Source organism: Hemibagrus wyckioides, linkage group LG08, assembly GCF_019097595.1.
Source record: "Hemibagrus wyckioides isolate EC202008001 linkage group LG08, SWU_Hwy_1.0, whole genome shotgun sequence".
In the NCBI taxonomy this organism is placed as follows: Eukaryota; Metazoa; Chordata; class Actinopteri; order Siluriformes; family Bagridae; genus Hemibagrus; species Hemibagrus wyckioides.
The window spans coordinates 25,635,903-25,662,376 of NC_080717.1; the positions used below are offsets into that span (position 1 = coordinate 25,635,903).

Below are 26,474 nucleotides of genomic sequence, written 5' to 3' on the forward strand. Positions count from 1 at the left end.
CTCCAGTTGAGGCACAAAGAGTTAAGCCGATGTTAAAATTTGATGCAGCAATTAATTTAGGCCCAGACAAAGGTTTGAGGCAGCAATTAACTCAAGCTGAGGCAGAAGTCTGAGGAAACCTTCACTCAAACTTGTTTCAGAAGTCGAAGACAACATTAATGGAAGTCAAGACACAGATTGAGGCAGCAGTTAACTCAAGCTGAAGTAGAAATTTCAGACAGAAACAAACTCAATTTTGAAGTGGAAACTTAACTCAAACAAGGCCAAAATTTGAGACAGAAATGAACTCGAGCTGAGGCAGGAGTTTAAGCCATTGATCAACTTTGAGTCAGGTATTAAGTCCTGCAGATGTTTGAGCCAGTTAACTCTTAATGATCTCTTTTCACCCTTACACTGAGAGAGACAAATTATCAGTCTTTGGTCAAGTGTTTAAAGATTGTAAACTGAATGTTTGAGACGGCAACTACGAATCTAAATGATAGAATAGCAGCCCCAGGTACCTCGCTGGTAACAACCCCAAATTAGCACCATCGTAAATCTGTCAAACATCCATGTTTTTGTCGCGTCAGAACATAAAGATGACCCCTGTTTCGTCTATAATTTGTACTTAAAGCGCCAAAAGACCGATAAATCCATCAGCAGCAGGTTGGCAGCAGTTCTAGAGCAGTTTATTCAGTGCAACGTTATGTTCCTCACTAGGGAGCCGGAACGGATCGGCTACGGAGAGAAAGGACGGCTTTTATTGCGTGGTTCCAGTCTGTCCAGTTTCATTAATGACCTATAAAAGAACATTTAAAGGTCTGCCAGGTGGATCGCACAGCGCTGCATTCATCGAATGGCAGTCTACACATCTCCGTTTACCAGCCCATTAGCCTGCCACTCCAGGTGCCTCTGTGTGTGTATGTGTATCTTAGTGTACGCCTTTGTGTCCACGCCTTTGTCTGAGGGGATGTGCATGCGAGTTTGTTTGTCCCCGTTGTAGACTTGTAGCCTGAGGCCAATCACTGAGGTCCTTTCATTAGGCTTAATGCTCACATCCGTATCACAGCGCGTGTGTGTGCTGCCTGAATGAGTGCAGTTAGCATACGGGGGAGAAAGAAAAAGACATTTCCTCTGTATGGATTTTTGTGGACTTTGTACTTAAGCGGCAGCGTTGAGTCATCAAACCGCATTCTTACTGAAATCTAATTGCTCTGAGCCAGAGAACATAAACGACTTGCTTTTAGCACATGCCCTAGAGCAGATTTCAACATTAATAAGATTAATAATATCTTATCGTCAAATAATATTGATAGATTCAAGTGCTACTGGATTAATGCTCAACATCCGAGCGGTGTAGCAACATCAGATATTAATTGACGTGTTCATCTTTGTTGCCTGCTTAATCATGAGGCAGCAGTTAATTCCGTCTGGGAAAGCCTTCATTCACACGTTTTTCCCTTCTTTCTCTGCAGGACAGTGTTTCTTATCCTTCTCTTCTCCCAGTATCTCAGCAAGGTTAGAGTCCCTCTCATTGCATACAAGGACAAGACGTGGAAAGTGTTTCATTACCCTCTCTTTAGTCTGTTCTCGGTGAGTTTTATTCCGTTGATCACACAGTGAACTCTCAGTGTCTCTTTATCTCTTTTTCAAAGCCATTATACAGCACAATGGTTTAATGACCCGTGTGCATCCCTCCATCTTTTGGCTTTCCAAATGATGCTAATGTTTATGTCGTGTGAGTTCTAGCAGATTTCTCCCAGAACAAAAGCGGATAAAAGGAAGTGTTCAGGTCGGAGTTAAACGTCAACTTAGTGTCATTTAAAATCTCCTTATTTTCAGCTCGGTGCACAAAAAGAATGAAGGACATATTATGTGTCCTTTGTCAGAAAAGTCTGCATATCTTTGATTTCTGACAACCTTTAAAGAAATGTGTTAGAAGAGTACTCGTCAACCTTACACCCAGTGCCTTGGCCCTGTGAGGGCCATATTTTACATACCAGTTTAACATTCATATTAAAAAAGCCAAATGCTTTATGCTGTACAAGCTTATTCCTGTTCCATGACCGAAGGCAGGGAGGATTTGCTTGATTCAAAAATTCAGCTGCTGCTCTTAGCTCCTTCAGAGTTCCTCTTAGATCCTTCAGGCTCTGAGGAAATGCCAAGGAATGTGCTTGTGCCTCTCTGGCAGGCTTTGTTTGGGATGTCTGGATCTTGGCTGGTGTGCTTTCTCCTGACATACTTCGATGTTCTGCCCACTTCGCCGCACGAGTACGGCTACCAGGCCCGAACAGACATCAACCTGGATGCGGTGAGCAGTGCCGAGTGGTTCTTCATGCCTTATCCAGGTGAGTGTATCAGTGATGCTCTATCTACCACTTGAGATGCAGCGATAATGTTATTCATCCAATATTAACATCAGCGTACATGAAATCAATATCCTAAATGTGATGGAATTCTAGCGCCAATGAACATGCAACAGAGACTGACTGCAATCTGTTTCTGTTTCATGATTTATGATCAAAGCAAAGCTGACTGCAAACTATGATCTGGGAAAATACCAAGAATGGGAAACACACACACACACACACATAAGAGTGCTGAGAAATTTCAAGAGACAAGGAAGGAACAAAGATAAGGAAGGAATGCAGAAAGGAATGTTAGTTAGTTAGTTAGTTAGTTAGGAAGGAAGGAAGGAAGGTTAGTTAGTTAGAATCAAATTGATTTATATACATTAGATTTAATAGAAATGTATTGTATATTGTAAAGCACTATTATATAAAACTATTATGGGGCAGTTATGGCTCTCAACTGCTTTAAACAAGAACATTTGGAAACAAAATCATACACATTATGTACCATAAAGATTTAACCATGCACAAAGGCTATTCAACAAAACTATGTTCCAATAAAGCTCTGATTTAAGCGTGGTCACAGAAGAAGTTTGTCTGCTGTCTACCTGTAGACTGTTCCAGAGCCTCGGTGCAGAGACTCAAATCAACCAACCATCGCGTTGATGATGGAAATGATTTGATTGTTGAACTGCATTCCAGTTTGGATGTAAGATGTAAGAGAACCCAAATTTCCTAGAAATCTATTAGTTAACCATAAAGTTTGCTTCAGGCTCCAATTGATTTGATTTGCTTTGTTGGCTTGGAAATATAATTTCTACAATAGATTTAGAAGTGGAACTGCCATGAACAGTTTAGCATCAGTGTCAGTGAACACTTCAACCACACAGACTTCATGTTAACACAAGAATGAAATTCCTGCATGTACTTGGGAAATCTATAACCCGGCATCACCCAGATGAGGATGAGGTTCCCTTATGAGTCTGGTTCCTCTCAAGGTTTCTTCTCATCATCTCAAGTAGTTTTTTCTCACCATCGTCACCTGGCTTTCACTGCCATAATATCCTGAATTGATCTACTTCTGTCGTGTCAAAGACATCGTTAACAGTGCTATAGAAATAAAAAATAAAAATTTGCTGTTGGATAAAACCAGCATGGCAGCAGATTTCTTTTAAAAGGCTTGCACAAGTTTTAAAGCATTGAACACAAAAAATGCAGAGCCTGAGCTAATCAGATTGAAAATGTCTCCGAAACCACTGTAAAATGCGGTACAATGTGCTGGTGGATTATTGATGCTTTGGGGCTGTTTGTGTGGGTGCTGGTGTTCCAGGAGCTTGTATAAAAAGGATGGATCATAAATTCTGTAGTACCGAAACATTTAAACCTCTGAAACATGATCTAATAATGTAGTGATTAAAAACATGTGTTAACTCATCTAATGTCTAACCTCGTAAAAACGTTTCTGTTCTCATTTGGTTCTTAAATGTGTTGGATTTGAAGCGCAGACATGAACAAATATGCTTGTAACTTTTTTATATAAATCATTTGCTTTCAGTCTGTAATTTCAGTCACACGATCAATCTTCTTGGTCATTGTAACAGTTTAATCAAAAATAAAGAAACATATACCAGAGAACTTCATGTATCTTTTGGAAATTCACATAAAACCAACGTGTTCAAGGAACAGGAAACAAATGACTCCTTGACAAATGGACTTATGGGACATTTTCAATGAGTGTAAATAAATGAATGATGTTGTGGCTGTGAGTCTGATCTAAAAACGAGTCTGTTGGCTTTCAGTGTGTTTTAGACGTGTGTTTTTCCCTCTGTCGGGTAACCTTACACAGAATTTTACTGAATCAACATGGGCACAACCAAAACAGGAGCAAACCTGAGCAAGACCTTTTTTTTGCCTCTAGGAAGAATTGTTAATTCACAAAGAAAGATATTTATAAAGGAATTTATTTTAAACTGCACTTGGAGTGGGCTGTGACGCTGTTTTCTTAAGTTGTAAGATTTTATTGCAGTAAAAAAAAGGGATTAATCTGAGTTCGTCGATGTTAAAAATGTATTTCAGGTTTACTTTACAGAAGTATTTACATACTTCTGTAAACTTCTGCAAACACACTGGCCTTCTGTCCGCACCACGCCTTGCTCCAACCGAATTACCCGAACCATGAGATTTATTTTAGTAAATTTAATTTCTACAACAGTTTATGTTTGTCACATTCAATTGATTTCACTTTCTCTTATATTCCCAGCAGGTCAGTGCAGATGTAAAAGGATGTATTATACGATCCTAGAAGTGTGAATTCAAAACCTCAAATCTGACAAGTTTATTCTGCACCTCCGCATTTTTTTTTTTTTTTTAAAAATCCCCACTGTGAAGCTTCTTGAGAACATTTCCTGTTTATTTGTAACCAGATACAAATATGTTATATTGTTCGAAATGGACAAGTATAACAATACAGTTAGGACACACTCTACTTTATTTATTTATTTATTTACTTACTTACTTACTTACTTACTTATTTGTTTATTTATTTCATGTTTATTTATTTTATTTTATTTGTTTTTTTTTATTTTATTTATTTCTTTGTTTGTCTGTTTATTTATTTCATGTTTATTTATTTTGTTTTTATTTATTGAATTTTATTTATTTACTTATTTGTTTGTTTTTAGTTTTATTTTTATTTATTTTATTTTATTTATTTCATGTTTATTTACTTATTTGTTTATTTATTTATTTATTTATTTACTTACTTATTTGAGTTGGCGCCACTCCGATCCCGTATCAGCCGAAAAAATGGATTGAATATCAGAGAAAAAACAACATACTGGATATCGTGTCCTGTAACAATTGGCGAAGATTGGATTTGGATTTTGGAGGGGAAATATTTTTGGGACTGGAAATATTTATGTACAAATAATTTTAAATACGTTTGATTTTGTTAGATTTATACTTTATACTTAATGGTGTTTATTATGTGTTTAAAGCATGGAACCGTGAAGTGTTTCAGCTGACAAAAATAATACTGGGTGGGTTTTGGTATTTGTTTTTTTGTTTATTCAGAGTGGTTCTAGACGGAACCTTTCTTGAATGCATCAAACCCACAAACTGAAATAAATATAATAAAATATTACTGTTTAAAATATGACTATAACAAAAGTTCCTTGATTTAGATGAAGGATTTTTGGTTCTCTAGCTTTCACATTAGATGGAAACTTTCCGGAAAGTTCCACAGGACATCTGGTTGAAAGGGTTTATCTACTGGAGCGATGAGGAACTGTACAGTGCAGTCTGCTGCATGGTGGCAGGGTTTATAGTGGATTGATAGCATGCAGATTTGGAATGCGATACAGGTAAAGCCAGTGGCGTTGTGTTACACTTGTGTTACTTGTGTTTTGTCTTTCTGCAGCTTGTTCCTACACGCTGCACTTTGTGTTTTTCACAGCTTTTTTTCCTCAAAGTCTCAAAACTGGTTTTTAAGATGACACCGTAAATGACTGGAATGCTTTCAATTCTACTTGCTTTTTTTTTTTTAAAGCTTCATTTATCTTAGCTGAGTTGACGTGAAGCCAGAGAGTTCTCCCTTCAGATTTCTCAACGTGGGAAATTCGAGCCGATCGCATTCTGTAGGAAGACATCTCCATGTTCTTTAAACAATCTCTATCCATGTTTCCTGGTTTATTTATTTCATTGTTGTGATCCCATGTTATATAACGATTCATGGCTAATTAGTGAGCGTACTCTCAACTTATTAGTGCTTTGAACCTGTATAATATTTTCTCTGGGGCCTAGTGAACCCCGGTTGAACAGAATCCTGGGTTGTGAAGTCTGGTGTTGTTTCCCTGGGGTTAACACTAAATCTTGGCTCTTCATAATCTGACGTTTCTCACTCTACATTCTTAAACACTGGATTTAATTTCTTCTCATTTGCGAATTTGTGTATCAACACCTATGATTGGATAAATCCAGCGTGTGACCGCTTTAAATAACGCCTCGTCTCATGCTTTCACTTTTATCAGTGAAGAAAAAAGTTCAGGTTCTGTTATCTTTCAAAGATGACTCTTTTTAAGTGTTAAGTGTTTAAGATATCCGACTTCCTGTAATGTTTCAGTGAGGCGCATTTCCCCCTCGCTACGGCGCGTATTTTCGTTATGTTCAGCGTTTTGCCTCCTGACTCTATCTACCGAGCCGTTTTTGTTACGTGTCGCTACGTCCTGCTTTTCACCTGATATGAGGTTTTCATGCACTGTTCAGTTTCTGATTGGGTTTCTGTTGCTAAGCGACGAGCCGTAAGGTTCAAACAGAGCAGCATCGTTTCACACTGAAGACCATCAGCAGCGTGATGTGGAGTTAACACTGTAAAAGCCACTGATCCTGCTTCAGAGCAGAGTTTCATAAAAAAGTTATGCTTTATAACCCTGCTTCTACATTACACATGTGAAACCTCCCTCTATTTAGGGTTAAAAGTGGGGTTTAGGACCACCATAACCATGGGTTAAGTTCAGCGAGTGGGCGGGGCATACTCTCTCTAGTGTAAATCACAGCAACACTAGTAAACAGTCAGCATTTCTGAGCTCATATGTGTCGAAGAGAGTAAATCGTTTCCTTTTGTTTATGTTACTCTTGTTTTGACAAGATGCAGTTCATGAACATGTTAGCCTTCAGTTGCTGACTTTTGTCTGATGAAGGAGAGCTGATTGGTGGAAACGGTGTGAACTGGCCAAGAGCAAATGATGAACTTTCCACCAACAAAACCCATTAGATCCGATGTTATTGTTTTTTTAACCGATCGAGGTTGGGATTTGTTTTTTTCTTGTCCGTTTTCTTTTTTTACGGCATGTCTAACAACCAACGGCGTCACAAAACAGCTTCTCAGAAATCCGGATGTATCTTTAGCTCCCTGATGAGCAAACCAGAGAGCCAGAGGAGGCGTTCAGAGAAAAACTGCTGTAACTAATTTACAAATGACACAGTGTTCTGACAAACGTCCCCCCTTCCACCCCAGCTTTCCTTCACACACCACTGAGGATCCCCCGGTCCTTCGCTTCGCTTTGAGTGGACTTGTTCATGCTGAACGTCACCCATGAAATCAGCGGGGTAAATTGTGTTTCATTTTCCAGCCGGAACTGGGGTGTAAATCATAATTATAACAAGAGCCTAGAGCTTGAGTTCTCTAAGTGGTGTCGAGGGACTCCAGAGGATCCGTCAAGCATAGCCAGGGGGCGTGGGGTTTGTTTTTTACAGTTAAACATTGCTGCAAATCACATTTATTCCCCTATAAATAACGTATCCTGCTGGTGCACTAGACTGTTGTATATCCCAGGGTGTATTCCCGCTTCACAGCCAAAAATCTCCAACCCCGACCAGGTCTAGCACTAAAGCCAGATTCCCACACAATTAATGTTTCGATGTGAATGAAGTATGACTATTAAGTATGAAGTATTAATCTGTTCTTGGCAATGAGCAGAGATAAACACACACTATGACACTGTGCTTTAGTGTGAGGTGTGTGTATCTTGGCACAACACTCAGTTTAACCAGTCAATCAGTAAACTTTCTTTATTAATGCCGCCGGGGGAAAAAATGGTGCATTTAAGGACGTTACTAGACTATGAGGTTTTTATCATGGAAATCATACGCACTAAAACGGGATATGAGGCACGTTTTCAACAGGTTTCAGAAATTTGGGATGAACTTATTAGCAGCACATCCGGCAATCACGACAGTCGGCGTCATCCGGATGGAGGGCAACATAACAGACTGGGAGGAAATCGCCGTCTATCTGCCCTCTTCCGCTTACAAGAGCTACGAGACGCCAGCGACTTTCTATCACTGTGACTGACAGCTGTTAGGAGATGTTTGCCCCTCCCATCCTGACAACACAGCCAGATTTGCACAGCTCTCCAGGCCTTTTCTTGTGTCATCTTTAATTCAATCAAATGCAATACGATTTTATTTATGTAGCGTGTTTAACGGTGGCAGCTGTCACAAAGCAGCTTTACAGAAATACGGATTTGGATTTAGATTCTACACGGTAATTTAACCCAGTCATCACTGAGGCACATCCGAGTCATTCAAGATTTATAAATTCATTTGATCTGAATTTGAAATAATGAAGAAAAAAAACAAGCAATAGATATTTGGAATATTTATATTTATCCATTTTCTGTACTCAGGATATATAATGTCTTCTGTTTAGGTTTTTTTTAAAAAAAGTAGAAGAAAATGAAATACTTCCTATTCCTTTTATCAATCCAGGTCAGTGGGGTCTCCCGACCGTGAGCATCTCCTCCGTCCTAGGCATGATGGCAGGAGTACTGGCATCTACCATGGAGTCCATCGGGGATTACTACGCCTGTGCACGTCTCTCTGGTGCCCCGACTCCGCCCACTCATGCTATTAACCGTGGCATTGCAGTGGAGGGTCTGGGCTGCATCCTGGCAGGGCTGTGGGGCAGCGGCAATGGGACGACTTCCTACAGCCAGAACATAGCTGCCTTGGGGATCACCAGGGTAGGTGTGGAGAGGATAATCTGACGTTTCACACTTTACATTCCTAAACCCCGCTGCAACCTTCTTCTCATTTGCATATTCGTGTATCAACACCTATGATTGGCCTCACGCTTTCACTTTTATCAGTGAGGAAAAAAGTTCAGGTCTGTGCTTCTGGACTCGAGCAGGTTCTGTTGTCTTTCACAAATTTAACCCAGAGGAAAATGCTGTGCTTCATAACCCTGCTTCTACATTACACCTGAGAAACCTTCCTCTACCCGGGGATTTAGAACCACCAGAACCCGGGGTTTAGATCCACCAGAATCCAGGGTTTACATCCACCAGAACCCGAGGTTTAGATCCACCAGATCCTGGGATTTAGATTAGCATTTAAAGCCTATGTCAAAACAATATCTATACCTGTGATCTTTTTCAACGTGACCCTAACATCAATAGCAATTCTAATCTTCTTCCTGAGGTGTGGAAGCTTGAGAATGCACCTTGAGAACGTTTTTTTTTTTTTTTTTTACTTGTGGATGGAGATTTCTGGAATCTGTTACAGCTTAGTGGTCATGGCTCTGAGTGTTCCCATTGCCAGTAGTTTGAACCTTCAAAACTGTCTCAGGTTTCAGTGGCTGGTATTTTTCCAGCTTTCTCTGTGATGTACCTGTCATTTGGCATCACCACTGCTCGTTGTCACCTTGTCTATTATTACTGTCTAATTTTCCGTGTTTGTTCCATTAATCCTGCCCATTTTCTGGCAGATTTTCCACTCGGTTGTGCTTTTCACAGCGTATGGTGTTACTCCATGCTATCAGGTGCTGGGATTGTCTTGCTGCTCCTTGGGTTTTGCTTGATGTGAAACGAAACGCCGTTGCTAGGATTTACTTCATGCTCAGCTCAGTGCTTGTCCCTGTGCTGTAATTAGCGTCTCCATGTTATCTTTCAATCCAGTCTTTTGGGCTTCCAGACACAGCTAGGATTTTCCCATGTCAGCTTGGGTCAGCTTTCTGTCTGGAAAAGTGCTTTATCCTGTCGTAGAAGCAGCTACGAATAACCTTACAGGAATAAAACATTTATTTATATTTAAAAACATTGCAGACATTAATGATAAACTTGCTCTTTTTTTCCAATAATGTCTCGTCCCAGAATGTTTTAATCCTCTCGCACTAAAATCTTTCATTTCTTCAAGAACAAGACTTTTTTTAATCCGTTTATAGTTACATTTAGCGTCAGTTCTTGTAGCTAATATATTAAGTTAGTTCATGTTATCACTTACGTTATAGCAGCTGTAAACAGCCATTCCTTTTCTTTTCTTTTTCTTTTAATAGTTAACCATTAATGACCGTTGACACTGGAGACTCCTTCCCTTGAATAGATATATTGAATATGATTTCAACAGTTATACACAATTTGCAGCATCCTCGTCATTCATCAGTTCCATTTAAAGCGCATTCAGCGGGTTCACGTGACTCACACTCACGCACTCGAGACATGCATTAACATGGCAAAATAAATCGCTGTGAGAAGAATAACGAGGTATAAAACGAATGTGAAAGGAACCTCTGAGAACCTCCGAGTCCACGAGCTCGCCTGTGAGAAAAGGAAAGCGGCGTCATCGATGAAGCATGACTCACATTCCCATGACTAATTATCACGGGAAGAACATTATTTATCCCTGTACCACTCACGTGATTAATCATCCTCTCAACCTTTGGGCAAGTTTCAGGGTTCAAACATGCACATTAAATGACTCAAAGTTCATACAGCAGGTTAAAAGTTGATCGATTCGAATTGAAAAAGAAAATAGCTCAGGATTGATACTGCCATTGAAAAGCACCGTGTGTGTGTGTGTGTGTGTTCTCATTACCTATAGACAGGCTGCTGGGATTAAAGAATGACATGGCACACGTTTTATCCACTTATAACTAGTGATTTTTTTTTAATCATTAAACACTTAAAAGTCATTCGAATAAAATATATTGAATATAGAAGGTCAGATAAAGTTTTTTAAAAAATAAAACGATAAATGATCGTTTGCGAGCTACAGCAACAGAAAATGCAGAAAATATGATGACCAGATTTCCAGTAAGGGAAGTGAGCATGGATTCTCCCTGGTTTTTGCGGTGCATTGTGGGATTTTATTGCATTGTGCTAGAGAGAGGATTGAGGATTGAAATGTGTGTCTCTGACACACAAACTCAGTCTTCAAGATTGTTTAGGTATTTTATTATTATTATTATTATTATTATTATTATTATTATTATTATTATTATTATTATTATCATCATCATCATCATTATCATCATCATCATTATTATTATTATTATTATTACTGAAGTGCGCCACATCCTGTCTGGCCATAGACCCTGTCCATGACACCATGCAAACTGACTCATAGAATCTGATTTGAATCAAATTGACTCGAATTGGCTAAAGCATTAAGGGAGAAGTTCACTTCCAGAACAAAAATCTACAGATAATTTCCTCACCCCCTTGTCATCCAAGATGTTCATGTCATTCTTTCTTCAGTAGTAAAGAAATGATGTTTTTTGAGGAAAGCATTTCAGGATTTTTCTCCATATAGTGGACTTCAATGGTGCTCTGAGTTTGACCTTCCAAAATGCAGTTTAAATACAGCTCTAAAGAGCTCTAAACGATCCCAGCCCATGAAGAAGGCTCTTATCTAGCCAAATGATTGGTCATTTTCTTAGAAAAATGAAAAATTGTATACTTTTTAACCACAAAAGCTCATCTAGCACTAGCTCTGGGATGCCCATCCATGACACCATGTTGTCACAAACACCAGGGACAAACGGAATAGTTAAACCCCGGAAGGGGTATGTTTATTGAGGAATGCAGAAAGTGGGTGGAAAAGGAAAGAGGGGAATACTCAGCTTGGAGGATGGAGGCAGATGGAACCAAGATGAGATATCCATGCGGAGGAAGGAGGTATGTGGCAATGGAGCAATGATCAGAAAGGAAGAGGTAGTGGAGTTAAAGATAAACAGAAATGCTTTAGGCTTTAGCTAATGCTATCGCTAGCGAGTCAGCATCTTCGCATGAGACCAGACGAGGAAGGGGTGAAGAAGTGGTGAATAAATAGGTGAGTGCGTGCATGGAGAACAAGGTGCAGGTGAACTCATTTAAAATTCGGGTGAGTGAGTGCGCTGGCGAGGGGTGGAGTCTGGTGCGCCCGTGACACATGTACCATGCAATCACGTTGAAAGGTCAAATGCTCTTCACTAACAAAAAGAATATATGGGTGTGTTGATATTCAGGTCCAGAGCGAGCAACCACAGCTTCAATCCCTCAGGATTTTTAAAAGAAATTTTTAAGCAAGCACAAATTTTTTTTTTTAGCCTACAGCACGAGTGACCTTTCGACATAATTACGTAGTATGCAGTGTTGCGGACACGCATCCATGAGCTAGTCCTAGACGAGCTTTTGTGGTTAAAAAGCATACAATTTTTTATTTTTCTAAGAAAATGACCGATGGTTTGGCTAGACAAGACCCTCCTTCCTCATTTAGAGCTCTTTGGAGCTGCATTTAAACTGCATTGCGGAAGGTCAAACTCGCAGGCACCAGTGAAGTCCACTATATGGAGAAAAATCCTGAAATGCTTTCCTTAAAAAACATCATTTCTTTTACGACTGAAGAAAGAATGACATGAACATTTTGGAGGACAAGGGCTTGAGGAAATTATTTGTAGATTTTTGTTCTGGAAGCGAACTTCTCCTTCAAGCCTGACCTGTGATTAACGTCACCAGGTGGGAAGCAGGCTGGTCCTCCAGACGTCCGGGCTCCTCATGGTCATGCTGGGACTCTTTGGGAAGTTCAGCGCCGTGTTCATCACCATCCCGGAGCCGGTGATCGGAGGCATGTTCCTGGTCATGTTCGGGATGGTCGCTGCTGTGGGAATATCCAACCTGCAGGTAAACAGTTCGCTCTCACACTGACGGACGGATGCACTCGATGCATTCACTGATCTGATGATGCAAATGTGCAAAAAAAACCATAAATATAGTGTTGTTGTTTTTTTATTACTGCTTTATAATTCATTAAATTTAAAAGCTCATTTAACATTCTCTGAATTGTTACCTGACATTACAGAGCCCCTGAGTTTAAAGGGTTCAAGCTGAGATATGCTCAGCAGAACAGGTTTGTGACAAATAGTAATTATTAAGCAATATTTTTATGCCTTTGGTTGTTAATGTCAGTCATGCAAGATCAAAAGAATGATGGCATAACAAAGCATAATTGATTGGCACCGAGGACCACACTGAAGACTTCCCTTTCCCACAATGGTATTTTTCAGTGTTGTTTATTTCACAGGGTTATTTATCAATATATGTGAAACGTTGCTCACGAGCAGTTAACCCTATATGGGACTAGCAGCGACTGTAGGTTTGTAATAAAAAGAGAAGGTATTGTGAAAATATACCAAAAAAAATCCTGAAGAAATGATTCATTATAGGAACTAAATGATTCACTATAAAAGTCACATGTGGAAATAAATGATTTATTATAGGAACTAAATGAATCATATCTGAATCATTGATTATAGGAAATTTCCATTTACATTTCTGGCATTTAGCAGACACTCGTATCCAGAGCAACGTACAAAAGTGCTTTGAAGTCTCTATCAGTGAATACATTATCAGGAAGGAAAGGAAATATGATTCCTGTTTAAAAATCACATGTGGAAATAAATGATTCATATGTAAATGATTCATTATATTAAATATATGATTCATGTTTAGAAATCACATGTGGAAATAAATGAATCGTGTGGGAAAGAAATGAATCATATGTAAATGATTCATTATAGGAAATATATGATTCATGTTTAAAAATCACATGTGGAAATAAATGAATCGTATAAATGAAGGAAACAAATGAATGATATGCAAATGATCCATTATAGGAACTATATGATTCATGTTTAAAAATGTGGAAGTAAATGAATCGTGTTGGGAAACAAATGAATCGTATGTAAATGTGAATGTGGCTGGCCGTGCCTGTGATATCACAAATTTTTGATTGTTACTGCGATTTTTTTCATCCTCGGCCACATTTGTCTGCAGTAAGACGATTTAACATAACCCAAATAATCCCCAAATTATTCTTAACCGTTGTGGAACCTGACCTGTCATGGCGTCGACTCAATACAGACTGTTCTACAGACTCTATACAGACTGGAAGCTTTATTATCATTAAACCAGTGATTGATATTGCTGATGGAGATGATTATTAACTAATTTACTTGTATTTATTTATTTGTATTGATACTAAACAAGAAAATCTAATCTTATATAACATAAATGCATCTTTACAGTAAATACAGAACTAGGAAGAAAATGCTGCATGTACAGTACAGCATAAATAATCCTGCAAGAATAAACGAACGTAACAAATATATGAAAAACAGTGAGTGTATGGATAAATGTATAAATAAATCCTTACACAACACTAAGTTTTACCTTTACCCTTTTCATGACCCTTTAGGCTTTACCCTCTTCTGCTCTCTAATCGCATTTCTCATAACCCTGCTTAGAGTGAGGGGATTCACTATAACCAGAAAGCCCTATGTCCCATAAGCATATTACTGCCAAGAATTTGACCCTTTGACCCTAAACAGATGTTTCTGACCCTAAATGAAGCCATAGACAAGCGTTTAAATCGGAGGGGGGATTTTGTGATTACTTGGCAAGCATAAATGTATTTCAGTATTACGTGTTTTCGGAAGACCAAAACAACAAGGTAAACATGGCGACTTGCCCTGCAGAAGTAGAAGGAACTGAAACGCCGCCTGACGTTTGAAGACACTACAAGCTTTTTTTTTTTTAAAAAAAAATCACTGTCCATCCTTGCTTCATGCACAGTGTTTGTTCTTTGTTTGTCATTTCACAAAAGTCTTAGCAATGACCACATGGGTAGCACACACACACACACGCACACACACACACATGCACACACGTACACACGCTCATAAGCGATCCCTGTGTGAGCTGCATGAGGCGTGTCAAAGCAGGAAATAACCCTGGAGATCAGTGCTGCAGGCTACACGAGGCAAGACACAGAAAACAGCGCAATGCATTTGATCTGAGTTGTGACTCGGAGGCAAGAACGTTCCAGTGAGTGAGAGCGAGTGAGTGAGAGTGCAGGCTTTCGCGTTTCCGTCTACACACACAACTTTATAAACTGATTTGTATCTCAAATATCTAATTTCCCTATCTATCTATCTATCTATCTATCTATCTATCTATCTATCTATCTATCTATCTATCTATCTATCTATCTATCTATCTATCTATCTATCTATCTATCTTCATAACTATCTAACTACCTAATATTTTCCATACACGGCCCAGTGAAAGAACTGTTACCATGGAAACAATAACACGTCGAAACAGGCGCGTTAATAAACCTGTGACTCGTAGCGGCGCCAGAGCTGCTGTTCTAGAAAATTCATCAACAACTTCTGACCAATCAGAATCCAGAATTCGACAGATATAAATAGAAACGGAACTACAGTAAATATATATTATAAATAAAACTCGTCGTTTCTATTTATATAGAGATTATTCATAGACCGGCACATTTGGATGAAATTAATTCTATTCAAGTGGCCAGACAAAGACTCAGACAGACTTGTACACACCCACACACACACACACACACACACACACACTTGACTGCATTCAGCTGTCCACACACTGGACTGCATGTTTATTCTGTTCTGATTCGCTGATACAATATTGGTCATTTATTCTGCTCTGTTTTTTTTTGCAGTACGTGGACTTAAACTCGTCCAGGAATCTGCTGATCTTCGGCGTTTCTGTCTTCACTGGACTTGTGTTGCCAACATGGTTTCATTCCAATCCAAACACCATCAACACGGGTAGGTTACGGTACAACATGTTTCTGTAACGGCAAATCGATGTGCTTCAACTAACCGAAAGAATAAATTTGATATTTGAATATTTAAATGTTTATAGCGATTCTGGATTGTGATTGGTCAGAACAGCTCTGACTGTAGTGCAAGCACAACTCACAGGTTTATAATATAATATAATATATTATATTATATTATGTTATATGTTCTGTTATTATATTATATTATATTATATTATATTATATTATATTATATTATATTATATTATATTATATTATATTATATTATAGCACTTGCTTTAATATGTTATGTTTTATGCAACATTTAGCGGAGAATATTTTCCTCATGCTCAGGAAAGATGGTGAGAGAGTTTCTTGTTAATATGAGCTTTGTCCTTATTTAACTATGCTGGTAACAGTACCTCCTCTGATGATCACTTCCTATAGCGAATTATTCTAATTATATTTCCTAACAAAGTGAGTGAAGGAGGTGAATCTCCTGTTAAGTGCTTCGTGTGAAGTAAATAAATGAGATGAAGATTTCAGGAAATAAACTCCATGGTGATCTGTGGGATGCCTTGACATGTTTCAGGCGTCAGCGAGTATCTCTTACATTAGAGCTCTGTAGAGTAATACGAACATTTTAAAAAATCTAATAAGAGGGCATTACGAGGAGCTTCCAGCAGCAGCAATATAACCCTACTGAAATACAAGCTTCCTGGATACACCAAGCTCCTATCACTCACACACACACATACACACACACACACCATCAGATTATCTAAAAACACTCACTCAACAGTTGGTTCCGGTACACTTATTAGATTGGACAAGCGGTTGAATTCTTGAATCTGATTGGTCAGAAGCTGTTCATGGCTCAGATAGCAGTTCTAGCACTAAATGTAACTTGTTGCTATGGTAACAGTACCTCAAAGCACCTCATAATGTAAGAAAGACACGTAATAAACAAATAAAATGTTCTGGTTTGACAAAATGACAGGTATATGCATTGCTATGCTGACTTTTTATGTGATGTCAAGTTTCTCAGAATGGGAAGTCTTCAGGATGGAGGAGATAGTGTGAGAAAAATATCAGCGAGAATCAAGGGGAAGGTGGACAAGACAGTGGTGAGACCGGCCATGCTGTGTGGTTTAGAGACAGTGTCACTGAGGAAGAGACAGGAGTCAGAGCTGGAGGTAGCAGAGCTGAAGATGTTGAGGTTCTCTTTGGGAGTGACACGGTTGGACAGGATTAGGAACGAGTACATCAGAGGGACAGCTCATGTTGGATGTTTGGGGGACAAAGTTAGGGAGGACAGATTAAGATGGTTTGGACATGTCCAGAGGAGGGAGAGTGAGTATATTGGTAGGAGAATGTTGGACATAGAGCTGCCAGGAAGGAGGCAAAGAGGAAGACCAAAGAGGAGGTATATGGATGTAATAAATGAGGATATGAAGCTAGTGGGTGTAAGTGTTGAGGATGCAGAAGATAGGGATAGGTGGAGAGAGATGATTCACTGTGGCGACCCCTAAAGGGGAAAGCTGAAAGAAGAAGTAATCTAACTAACCGTTAAAACTTGTTAAAAAGTGTAACATAGTGGTCAGTTTGTGAGCGTATCAGCCTGGAGAAATCCTTCAAGTTGAGATATTTCAGGGAAAAAAAGGACACCAAGCCTACAGTAGCTATACGTTTTCTAACCTAATAACAATGGAAAAACAACGTTGTTTACAAATTTAAAGAATGATAGGAATATATGAGGAAATGAATTCCCAGCATCTTCTACAGTACGTCAGTCTCCGTCGACTCCCCTGAGGTAAAAGCGTGGCGTTTAAACACGATCCTCACCATCGTCTAGTCACTCCACTCAGTCCACCTAACATAGTGGAGGAATCAGATTTCTCATTTTCTTGTCATTAAAGTCTTTTTACGTCTGCTGTCATCTGAACAGAGCCGCGTAACCTCTCTTCTGTGTTTTGATGGTGACGTGACGGAGCACGAGCATGGCGGACAATTTGACAGCCGGTATCTGATTACAAGGGGAACTGATTAGATAGTTTCGCTACGGCACTTAACTTGTTCGACTTGATCGGTCCACGAGGAAAGCATGTTTAGCTAGGCCATTTTTTTATGGAGACGGTGTGTTTTTGTTTTTCTGACTTTTAAAATGGCTGTTTAGAAAATAACCTAAACAAAAACACTGCGAAATCATTGTGGTAAAATGTGGGGTGAATCCCCACACCGCCTTGCATATGATCCTGGTCAAGATCAGATTATAAAACTGATTGTGAACCAGCAGGTTCTTGACATGGTGGAAATCAGATTTGTGGTTGCTAAGCAACGAACTAACTGCCAAGCTCGTTTTTCTCTCCTTCAGTAACTTTAGAGGAAAAAGTCTGATGTTGGAAAGGCTAACATAGGATTTTTAAAATCTTTATAAGAAAAATTATTTAGATAGAAAGATTGAATAGAATAGAATAGAATAGAATAGAATTAATTTCATCCAAATGTGCCAGTCTATGAATAATCTCTATATAAATAGAAACGACGAGTTTTATTTATCATATATTTACTGTAGTTCCATTTCTATTTATATCTGTCGAATTCTGGATTCTGATTGGTCAGAAGTTGTTGATGAATTTTCTAGAACAGCAGCTCTGATTGTGGTGCAGCTACAAGTCAAGGGTTTATATTAACGCGGCTGTTTCGACATGTTATTGTTTCCATGGTAACAGTTCTTTCACTGGGCCGTGTATGGAAAAGAAAATATTAGATAGTTAGATAGTTATGAAGATAGATAGATAGATAGATAGATAGATAGATAGATAGATAGATAGATAGATAGATAGATAGATAGATAGATAGATAGATAGATAGGAGGCGTGCTCTTATAGTGTTGATGAAGCAAAGTTACTGTTAGCACCATGTAGCTGATTATTTTCCTATAAGCAAAACATGTCGCAATGACTACGAATAATTAATTCAACAAAATGTCCCATTTTTTTATCCATTTATAGTTACTTTTTACCTTCATGGCACTTTCACTGATAAACACTGCTATTATGGCAACCAGCCTACTGACGACTTCAAAGTACAGAGGCTGGAGCCTTAAGCGGTAAAGTCAGTGTATCTGTGAACGTACAGAAAAATAACAGAAAGCTGCACTCATTACAGAAAAATATCTGTGAAGGTGTTCAGCATAGAAGTCCCTATGAATGAGCCGTTACTATAGAAACGATAACGTACGGAAACGTACGAATATAAGAACGAGCGTCTGTTCAACCAGTCGGATTTAAGGCTTTAACAGCACTGTGTGGTATAAAGAGCAGCACTGTCACTATATCATGTTGATGATGTAACTCCACTCGAACGGTGATGATGGTGATGGTGATGATGATGATTAACGATGGGTCACTCGGTGCATGCTGGGATTATCTACAGGAGTGTACAGCATTGTCTGGGCTTTTAAGGTCAAACCTGTTGATCTGTAAATCCTCCTTGGTCTTCTCTGTATGAGCGTAATCTCTTCACTTCACCGGGTTTAGATGTGACCCTTTTCTGGACGTTACCTCCCTTTGACATTGCTGTGACCTCCTCATGGTCTGGGGTCTACTCTATTAATCTGTTAGCAAATGGCGCTTCAGGGGGAGGAAAAGCTGGACTGTAAAAAAACATGTTCTTAATACAGACCACTTAAGCGTATTATGTCAAATCATCTGGCTTTAGTATGTTAAGCTGACACATTGAACTCCTGACCAACTGAGCTCGTGTAGGCCTGCTGGGACGACGGATAATCAGGGAACATCCACAGAGCCACGGGCATTTTAGTCATCAGAAAGGATTTACCCTTTACATACTGTATTGCACATTAAATAGTGTGTATGTGTGTGTGTGTGTGTGTCTGTGTTTACAGGTATAACAGAGCTGGATCAGCTCATCACTATGCTCTTCACCACCCCCATGTTTATTGGTGGCTTCTTGGGATTTATCTTGGATAACACTATTCCAGGTCAGTTAAACCCCTGATGAAGCAATATCACACTCATCCCGGTGCAGTTATACTGAGTAGATCACAGCCTGATCGCAGATATTCAGTGACCGCACTAGTGCACATGTGCGATATCACATTTATACCACAGGTCTATAAACAAGAACTTAATATCAAGTAAATGAGATACAGTTCAATGTTCTGTTTGGTTTGGTTTTTGCTCCGTTAGTGGAATTAGAACTCGAAAAAGCCACGCCCACTTTATAGCCAGTTAGCAAGCTCGCCTCACCTCGCATCGATTTATATATTCACATAAAAATGCGCTTTCGGGTAATACTTTCTTCCTTTTCGTCTTCACCTGATGAGTGTTAATTTATCACTTGCTCTGTCTGCTGATGATGTCACTGATCCTGAATTATATCCCACCGACCCTGCGCTCTGACCCCAATCCTCCAAGGATGGGATATGTGAAGGAAGAATTTCACTGTGCCGTAATGTATATGTGACAATAAAGGCTATAAAATAACTTAACTTAACTTAACTTAACTTAACTTAACTTAACTTAACTTAACTTAACTTAACTTAACTTAACTTAACTTAACTTAACTTAACATGGTGAACACAGACAGAAGCCACTCTTGGAACGTCGCTTCCGACCAATCAGATTAGTGTCTCCTGAACTAACTGTTATTACATAACTTGAGTAATATGGTGTAGCGGCAGCACATTGTGAAGTTTTATTCCTCTGTGTCATCTTATGGGACATACTGTGACATTTGTTTATGAAATAACATCATCGTACTTATTCTTTAGTTTTACCGTAGCTACATTTGATGTCCACACTTATGTTACAGCGCCACAAACACTCACTTCCTGAAAACGTGGGAAAAGTTACAGCTTTATCTCGGACTGCTACAAAGCACTGACACTGGAGACTCCTTCAGTAAACGTTCCAAAATTGTCTCCTAACAGGCCGACTATTACTGTGATGTCACAAGTCCACATTAATGCGCTGTTGCTATGGAAACAGGAATGCATTAATATATAGAACAAGCGCATTAAATTAATATAAACGTGTAAAATAAGACAAAAACAAAGTATGAAACCACAGCTATATTATACCAAAATAAACGGAGAGCAGGGGATGTTTCGTTGATGTTGGGATCCAGAAATCAGTCGATCTTTGATTTGTTTACAGGAACGGATGAGGAACGAGGGATCAAGCGTTGGAGGGAAAGTGTTGATAGCAGGACTTCAGCGATCTTCAGCAATCAGTCCTGTTACGATCTCCCTTTCTGCACCAACTTCCATCATAAATTCAGGTTCCTCCAAAACCTTCCGTTCCTCCCATCCATTAAATCACTGGACCCTCTGGGAACACGCCTATAAAGCCTTCAGCCAGTTTAAAAGAATGTATAAATCATGGTAAATCATAGCCTACTGGACACAATTAATAATTTACTGTGAGGTGGGATTGTTCTCACACGCTTTGTTTACCAGGCTGTTTGTACAGACGTTTCCTGTAACCACTAAATGTAAAGCATTAAATGCACATTAATTAGAAAGGAGCTGTGGTGTGAATGCATGGGTGCAGTTCAAGCACTTGAACTGTTTTTTAGAGCAGAAAAAAATAATGGGAACTTGCAAAATAAATATAAACATAAAGTCTTATGGATCCATAAGTCTGGGTGAAGAAAAGTTTATTTTGATGGCGTGTTTCTCCAGCTCCGAATCTGGCACCAATCTCTAATATATTACTGAAAAACTTTGAAGAAACTTCTTGACCCGTTACGGTCAAAAGTTTGGCCGGATCGCTAATATCCCCGCTAAACACTATGTGTGTTAACGACTAACAGTTTTTCCTTGGAACATACACAGATGGAATTCTGTGTTCGGCTGCCAGAAGCATTTTGGAAAAATCTCATGTATAATACGAGAAGCATGAATACATTTAATATAAGAGTCAGAGGAAAGAATAAAACACGCAACGTTGTGCTGTTCGAGGAAAGTAATCAACTCCTCGATGCTGTGGTGCGATGAAGCGGACTGTAGTTACTCTCTCCACAAAGCTGATTGCAGTGGAACCTCGGCACATGAAAGCCCTCCCTTAAGCCAAACGAAGCAAGTTTACGAATTTTATGAATTTTTTTTCAGTCAGTGAAACCTGTTTGGAAAGAGTCAACCCACGATACCAACGTTGCCTTTGGTATACGTTCAAAAGCTAGGTGATTTTTCGGGCGTTTTTTTGTTGATAGATATGGTGGCGTGGGTGGTCTGTTCTATTTTTAGCCCAAGCTTGGTGGTACGACTTCCTGTGAGGAGCCTTGACATGGAATGCTCGGCTTGGGTCAGTTATTTGTAAGCAGCCATACAGTTTCCATACGCCTTGTATTGGTCATATTGGTCATATTTTTGGGGGGCTGGAACGGATTATCTGCATTTACATTATGTCTTATGGGAAAATTAATTTCTCAATACAAATTTTCACCTTAAGAACTCACCTCCAGAACAAATTAAATTCGCATACCGAGGTTCCACTGTAGTTTCCTCTAACTGGACATCCTGATGTGTTTTATTCTTCTCCTATGACAGAAAATATCATTTTTTTTATTTATTAACAAACGACAAATCATAGTTTTCTATTTATCCATTTACAGCTACACCTAAGCTGTTCTTTCAGCTTCTCATTTTTTTCATCACTCTGATAGAGAAGAAAAACATGCAGCTTGTTATTGTTTCATGTCACAGCTTTATCTCAGACTCTGACACTGGAGACTCCTTCCATAAACGTAACATAAACCTCTCCTCGCAGAAGACATCCGCCGGGTGTGACGTGTTACTGTAGAAACGTTAACAGAGCCATACAAACCTGTGATTTGCTGCTGTCAGAATTGCTATTAAAGGGCATTAAAGCTGCAGTGGTTGATTTTTTTCATCTTTATGTGTACAAATAAACAGGAAGATATGTAGAATGTAAAATGTGTATTAAGCTGCTGAGGAAACTGGTTTGGAAAACTTTGAAAAAAAATTGATCCGGAATTCTTGTTTGTGTTTGGATGCACCGTTTATCAGTCATTTATATAGACAATATACTGTACAGGGTGGAGGCCAGGGGGCGGAGCTCATTCAAATGTTCAACCCAGCTAACTTTTACAATTAATCAATGAACAGACAAACATACATACAAACAAACAAACAAGTGAATGAATGAATTAATGATTGAACAAATAAATAACATACAAACAACTACATGAATGGATGGATAATGGATGGATGGATGGATGGATGGATGGATGGATGGATGGATGAATGGATGGATGGATGACTGAATGAAATGGATGGATGGATGGATGGATGGATGAATGGATGAATGGATGGATGACTGAATGAAATGGATGGATGGATGAATGGATGATCTTACTGACTCATCTTACAGATTTTACCTCATTTTACTTTAATGAACCTTCTGACCAATCAGGATTGAGAATTTAACAGCGCTGTGGTATAAATATTTTTAATACACTACATATAATCTACATTCTTTCTATATTTACAGCTTTAAAAAAACTGATTCAGTTTGTTAATAATCTTTTCATTATATAATATTCTGTCTTTGTTGTTGTTGTTTTAAGCCCTTATCTAGTTTTACTCACTATTTATGGTCTTGTTAACATCCAAAAAAGGAAAATAAACCAATCCCAGAACTATTTATGATTTATTATATTTATTATTCTGTATACTTGCAAATATGCCAAAGAATTAAAAAAAAAAAAGAAGAAGAAGAAGAACAAATCTTTCACCAACCCTACCTTAAGACATGTTATTTGTGTTATTTGTCTCTTTCTCGCTTCCCTTTAGGGAGAAGTTAAATACTGTTTAACTAGAATGGGTTGGATATCCTCAAGAGAACCTGAGGAATTTTTCGCATCAGGGATCAACAGATGCACACAACTTGCATCCTGCTATATTTATCAAATCCAGAATGATTTTCCTTGCCATGATCAACGTTATATCCAAACTGAAATGCATCGCTGATGACAGTGTATGAGGAGACGCTCGTGATTAAATTCACGGAGTTTAGATGGTGGTGTTTAATGAGCAAAACCTGCACTAAACGCTAAAACCAGATCGGGTTTTCAACACTCTGTATTAAAGATCAAGGACTTGGTTCACCGTAAAACTGCCGGGTTCTAAAGTTTGAGTAAGAAATAGATCAAAGATTTGTTCACAACTTCTGCAGCAAAATCGCTACATGTAAGCGGAAAAGTCTGATCTGGGTCATGCTAGATGATTGCAGCGCATATTTGTGTAACATTTGATGCTAAAAAAACTCTAAGGCAATCTTGAGGAGGTGTAGGATGTGCTGTGAACCCGAGACTTCCTGAAGGAGGTGCTGTGAACCCGAGACTTCCTGTAGGAGGGGCTGTGAACCCAAGACATCCTGAAGGAGGTGCTGTGAACCCGAGACTTCCTGTAAGAGGGGCTGTGAACCCAAGACATCCTGAAGGAGGTGCTGTGAACCCGAGACTTCCTGTAAGAGGGGCTGTGAACCCAAGACATCCTGAAGGAGGTGCTGTGAACCCGAGACTTCCTGTAAGAGGGGCTGTGAACCCAAGACATCCTGAAGGAGGTGCTGTGAACCCGAGACTTCCTGTATGAGGGGCTGTGAACCAGAGACATCCTGAAGGAGGTGCTATGAACCTGAGACTTCCTGTAGGAGGTGCTATGAACCTGAGACTTCCTGTAAGAGGGGCTGTGAACCAGAGACATCCTGTAGAAGGTGCTGTGAACCCGAGACTTCCTGTATGAGGGGCTGTGAACCAGAGACATCCTGAAGGAGGTGCTATGAACCTGAGACTTCCTGTAGGAGGTGCTATGAACCTGAGACTTCCTGTAGGAGGTGCTATGAACCTGAGACTTCCTGTAGGAGGTGCTGTGAACATCAGACTTCCTGTAGGATGTGCTGTGAACCCGAGACTTCCTGTAAGAGGGGCTGTGAACCAGAGACATCCTGAAGGAGGTGCTGTGAACCCGAGACTTCCTGTATGAGGGGCTGTGAACCAGAGACATCCTGAAGGAGGTGCTATGAACCTGAGACTTCCTGTAGGAGGTGCTATGAACCTGAGACTTCCTGTATGAGGGGCTGTGAACCAGAGACATCCTGAAGGAGGTGCTGTGAACCCGAGACTTCCTGTATGAGGGGCTGTGAACCAGAGACATCCTGAAGGAGGTGCTATGAACCTGAGACTTCCTGTAGGAGGTGCTATGAACCTGAGACTTCCTGTAGGAGGTGCTGTGAACATCAGACTTCCTGTAGGATGTGCTGTGAACCCGAGACTTCCTGTAGGAGGGGCTGTGAACCCGAGACATCCCGATGGAGGTTCTGTGAACCCGAGACTTCCTGTAGGAGGGGCTGTGAACCCAAGACATCCTGAAGGAGGTGCTATGAACCCGAGACTTCCTGTAGGAGGGGCTGTGAACCCGAGACATCCTGAAGGAGGTGCTATGAACCTGAGACTTCCTGTAGGATGGGGTTGTGAACCAGAGACATCCTGTAGAAGGTGCTGTGAACCTGAGACTTCCTGTATGAGGGGCTGTGAACCAGAGACATCCTGAAGGAGATGCTATGAACCTGAGACTTCCTGTAGGATGGGGCTGTGAACCAGAGACATCCTGTAGAAGGTGCTGTGAACCTGAGACTTCCTGTAGGATGGGGCTGTGAACCAGAGACATCCTGTAGAAGGTGCTGTGAACCTGAGACTTCCTGTATGAGGGGCTGTGAACCAGAGACATCCTGAAGGAGATGCTATGAACCTGAGACTTCCTGTAGGAGGTGCTATGAACCTGAGACTTCCTGTAGGAGGTGCTGTGAACATCAGACTTCCTGTAGGAGGGGCTGTGAACCCGAGACATCCCGAAGGAGGTGCTATGAACCCGAGACTTCCTGTAGGAGGGGCTGTGAACCCAAGACATCCTGAAGGAGGTGCTATGAACCCGAGACTTCCTGTAGGAGGTGCTGTGAACCCGAGACTTCCTGAAGGAGGGGCTATGAACCTGAGACTTCCTGTAGGATGGGGTTGTGAACCAGAGACATCCTGTAGAAGGTGCTGTGAACCTGAGACTTCCTGTATGAGGGGCTGTGAACCAGAGACATCCTGAAGGAGGTGCTATGAACCTGAGACTTCCTGTAGGAGGTGCTATGAACCCGAGACTTCCTGTATGAGGGGCTGTGAACCAGAGACATCCTGTAGAAGGTGCTGTGAACCTGAGATTTCCTGTAGGATGGGGTTGTGAACCAGAGACATCCTGAAGGAGGTGCTATGAACCTGAGACTTCCTGTATGAGGGGCTGTGAACCAGAGACATCCTGAAGAAGGTGCTATGAACCTGAGACTTCCTGTATGAGGGGCTGTGAACCAGAGACATCCTGAAGGAGGTGCTATGAACCTGAGACTTCCTGTATGAGGGGCTGTGAACCAGAGACATCCTGAAGGAGGTGCTATGAACCTGAGACTTCCTGTATGAGGGGCTGTGAACCAGAGACATCCTGAAGGAGGTGCTATGAACCTGAGACTTCCTGTAGGATGGGGTTGTGAACCAGAGACATCCTGAAGGAGGTGCTGTGAACCTGAGACTTCCTGTATGAGGGGCTGTGAACCAGAGACATCCTGTATGAGGGGCTGTGAACCTGAGACTTCCTGTATGAGGGGCTGTGATCCAGAGACATCCTGTATGAGGGGCTGTGAACCAGAGACATCCTGT

At 40.1% G+C, this 26,474-nt stretch overlaps 2 protein-coding genes across 2 annotated transcripts in view; one reads left to right on the plus strand and one right to left on the minus strand.

Annotated features, from left to right (window-relative positions):
* si:dkey-106n21.1 (solute carrier family 23 member 2) overlaps nt 1-23,273 on the plus strand; it is a 55,138-nt gene extending 31,865 nt beyond the window's left edge. The window contains exons 6-12 of the mRNA XM_058396248.1: nt 1,455-1,572; nt 2,171-2,327; nt 8,598-8,851; nt 12,602-12,766; nt 15,627-15,735; nt 19,639-19,734; nt 20,912-23,273. Of these exons, the coding sequence (XP_058252231.1) occupies nt 1,455-1,572; nt 2,171-2,327; nt 8,598-8,851; nt 12,602-12,766; nt 15,627-15,735; nt 19,639-19,734; nt 20,912-21,102 (1,090 nt within the window). The 3' untranslated portion in view covers nt 21,103-23,273. The remainder of the gene's footprint in view (nt 1-1,454; nt 1,573-2,170; nt 2,328-8,597; nt 8,852-12,601; nt 12,767-15,626; nt 15,736-19,638; nt 19,735-20,911) is intronic.
* Nucleotides 23,274-24,045: 772 nt separating this feature from the next.
* LOC131357460 (adhesive plaque matrix protein-like) lies at nt 24,046-26,258 on the minus strand. Its single transcript, XM_058396434.1, has 2 exons — nt 25,949-26,258; nt 24,046-25,850 (listed from the first exon to the last, which is right to left on the minus strand). The coding sequence occupies exons 1-2, from the start codon at nt 26,256-26,258 to the stop codon at nt 24,046-24,048; spliced, it is 2,115 nt and encodes a 704-aa protein (XP_058252417.1).
* Nucleotides 26,259-26,474: the final 216 nt, after the last annotated feature.

Excerpts from the sequence above, each read along its gene's own strand:
- LOC131357460 (XM_058396434.1), bottom strand. The coding sequence starts at position 26,258 with ATGTCTCTGGTTCACAGCCCCTCATACAGGAAGTCTCAGGTTCATAGC. Across the intron at positions 25,851-25,948 it reads CCTTCTACAGGATGTCTCTG|CCCCTCATACAGGAAGTCTC; the intron begins GTTCACAGCCCC and ends TCTGGTTCACAG.